This window comes from Drosophila yakuba, chromosome 2R (genome assembly GCF_016746365.2).
Source record: "Drosophila yakuba strain Tai18E2 chromosome 2R, Prin_Dyak_Tai18E2_2.1, whole genome shotgun sequence".
Taxonomy (NCBI): Eukaryota; Metazoa; Arthropoda; class Insecta; order Diptera; family Drosophilidae; genus Drosophila; species Drosophila yakuba.
This window is the reverse complement of record NC_052528.2, coordinates 16,270,139-16,272,736: the sequence shown is the minus strand read 5'-3', so window position 1 is coordinate 16,272,736 and position 2,598 is coordinate 16,270,139. Positions and strand designations below refer to the sequence as shown.

Sequence of the window (2,598 nt, the reverse complement as noted above, 5' to 3'; positions counted from 1 at the left end):
TATATTTATTAAAAGGAAAACCCAAGAAAATGGGCCTGGGCGTGTCCCGCTGAAGAGGGGGATGAATGTGTCCACACGTAGACACTGAATTTACTTTGACAGCTGGCAACAAACAGTGTGGTGAGCATTCTACTGAAAAAGAAACCTCGTTTGCTAAAAGCCAATCTTGTTGAAGATGAAGGAAATTGAAATCTATGCTAATTGATATTTATGTTTGAGGGTGGACTTCTACTGTACACTTTTAAGAAAACATTTCACAAACCATTTAAGCAGAAAAGCCGCTACAAGGTCGGTAGTTGGTAAACTCAAAGGGCTGTTATCAGCAGACAATGGATTCGATGATGTTTATGATTTATCGCAACTATCTGCATGATATCAAAAGTGATATCAAATGTAAAACCGAAAGCGCACATTTTCTGTTTGTAAGATACATATATACAATATCTTATATATACAAAATAGGTTCAGCACTAAAAACCACTTGTTGAAGCTTTCCATTAATGCATCATATATTAAATGATATGCTTTTAAAACCGCTTTGAATGCAAACATTGAGTCATCACTGCGATTAGTCATCCTTAGTTTCAGTCTATATTTTTAACGTTTAGTTTACATAGTTCTTATAGCAATCACTTGACAACGGCACATTCTACATGATGGCACACAGGCCACACTCCTCCATGACACAACAGGCTCCTAGCAGCATGCAGCATTCGGCGTCACTGGGTCCTGGCGGAGGTCCTGGCTGATTGTAGCTGGGCTGCTCCACCACCACCACCGGTTGGTTGTAAACGGGCGAGGGCATTATCACCTCCACGGGGGGCGGCGGTCCAATCACATTCACCACCTCCACGGGCGGCTGATAGTATGGATCGATCACGTCCACCTGATAGCCTGCGTTGTACATTCTGCTTCCTTTACTTTTTATTTTTTTACTAATTTAATGACGGAAACTCCTAGTTGGTAACTAGTAACTGGCCTAAACTGCTCGACTAAGTGAACGCCGTTCGGTAACGCGCCTTTAACTGAAACATCGAACGCAAATGGTTGGCGGTTTGGTGGAAATATCTTACTCATTCATATCTAAAGCCGGTAGGCATTTGATCAATGCCCTGCCCTGATTACGAATTTGTGTACACGTAAATAACATAGAAAAAGCACAGGTACAGTGGGACATATTTAAATATATTATAGAAAATCACACCCAATTCATCGAAAATCAATGCTGAGAAGAATATTCCATATATTATGTTGAAATATCACATTAATTTTTGGCAAAGGTATACCATTTATCGTAAAGATTCTAGATTTTAAAAATCAGGTTAAATAATGTACCCCACTTGTTGTGCTCTAACTTTGGCATCAGTCGCTTTGAAAAAAGCAGTACTGGTATTTCCATTTTTATTCAGTTTACATGTTGACCAAGTATTTCCAGTATCTCAAGTATTTTAGATCTAACTTGGAAAAACAGGTTAGAAATGTTTAGTTTTCCTACTCTGTTTCATAAACTGACATTTTTGTACCCTGTTCACAGTGATATCAATACGACGCTTTTCCGTTTCAATTATCACATTGCGTATGAGTAATAAGGTTTGCGCTTTAGATAAAGTAGCATTGCGAGTCAGAATTTATGTTAAATGAGTAGACTACAAAATTTGGAAAAAGCACTCGCATTCGTTGTCGGACTTCCGCCCAAATAATGTCCCACTTTTGGGAACCCTCGTCAAAATATTTGGGGCAAGAACTCCGACGCTGCGGTTGCAATTCAAGAGCCAAGAGTCATAAAATCCTTTATCAAATGAGAGCAGCATGGGCCGGGAATCGGAGTTGGCAGCACTCTTGACACATTTTCCGCTTTTATTGGCAAATTGAGAAACATATAAATAATAACTCGGAATGTGAACTAACTTTGAAATGATGTGGTGAGCATTACCAGCAGCCAAAAAGGATTGTCCCCCAGCTCGGTCGTCGTAAAACTACAAATTTTTGTGGCACGTTATTAAATTTGGCCTTTTATTATATTGTGGTACTTTGGCACTGCGATTTATGTAAGACAATATGTTGCCAAGCGTTTTCCCTCCGCCAAAAAAAAACATGGATAAATGGAAACCAGAGTGTGAAGCCGTACACAGCGTTATTTATAACGAATCGTAAAATTTTATTGCACGAAAAAACTGTGTGTGATTTGTTTGTGGCCGCCATAGACATAGAAAGTTAATTTAACGTAACGAATTAGGGGATCTGAGGTCCTTTGCTTGTGTGTTGTTGTGGGCTCCTTCCTCATTTCACATGATGGTGCAGCAGCAACAGCATTCGCCACACTGGCAGCAACAGGGGCAGCAAGGACAACAGCAACAGCTGTTATCCTTGGGCGGAGGCGGAGGCGGAGGAGGTTGCACGATCACCGTGGTCGAGGGTTGGGGTGGCACTTGCACCACCTCCACAACGCGAGTTCTGTGGTCCATTGCGATTGGATGTAATCCGGTAGTTTTCAATTATAAACTAGACTTGTTGCACCGCACGCGTTTTGTTTGGCACTGGTCATATTGGTGGGATTGTGTTGTTATAGCCACGCTCTAGACAATCTCTGCTATGGGT

At 41.0% G+C, this 2,598-nt stretch overlaps 1 protein-coding gene across 1 annotated transcript; it reads right to left on the bottom strand.

The window, feature by feature from the left end:
* Nucleotides 1–568: 568 nt before the first annotated feature.
* On the bottom strand, nt 569–1,031 carry LOC6530901 (uncharacterized protein YBR056W-A). Its single transcript, XM_002091717.3, has one exon. It carries the CDS (start codon nt 905–907, stop codon nt 650–652), a length of 258 nt encoding a protein of 85 aa, XP_002091753.1. The 5' UTR covers nt 908–1,031; the 3' UTR covers nt 569–649.
* Nucleotides 1,032–2,598: the final 1,567 nt, after the last annotated feature.

What these genes read in the sequence shown, in the direction of transcription:
- LOC6530901 (XM_002091717.3), bottom strand. Translation starts at nt 907, where the DNA reads ATGTACAACGCAGGCTATCAGGTGGACGTGATCGATCCATACTATCAG.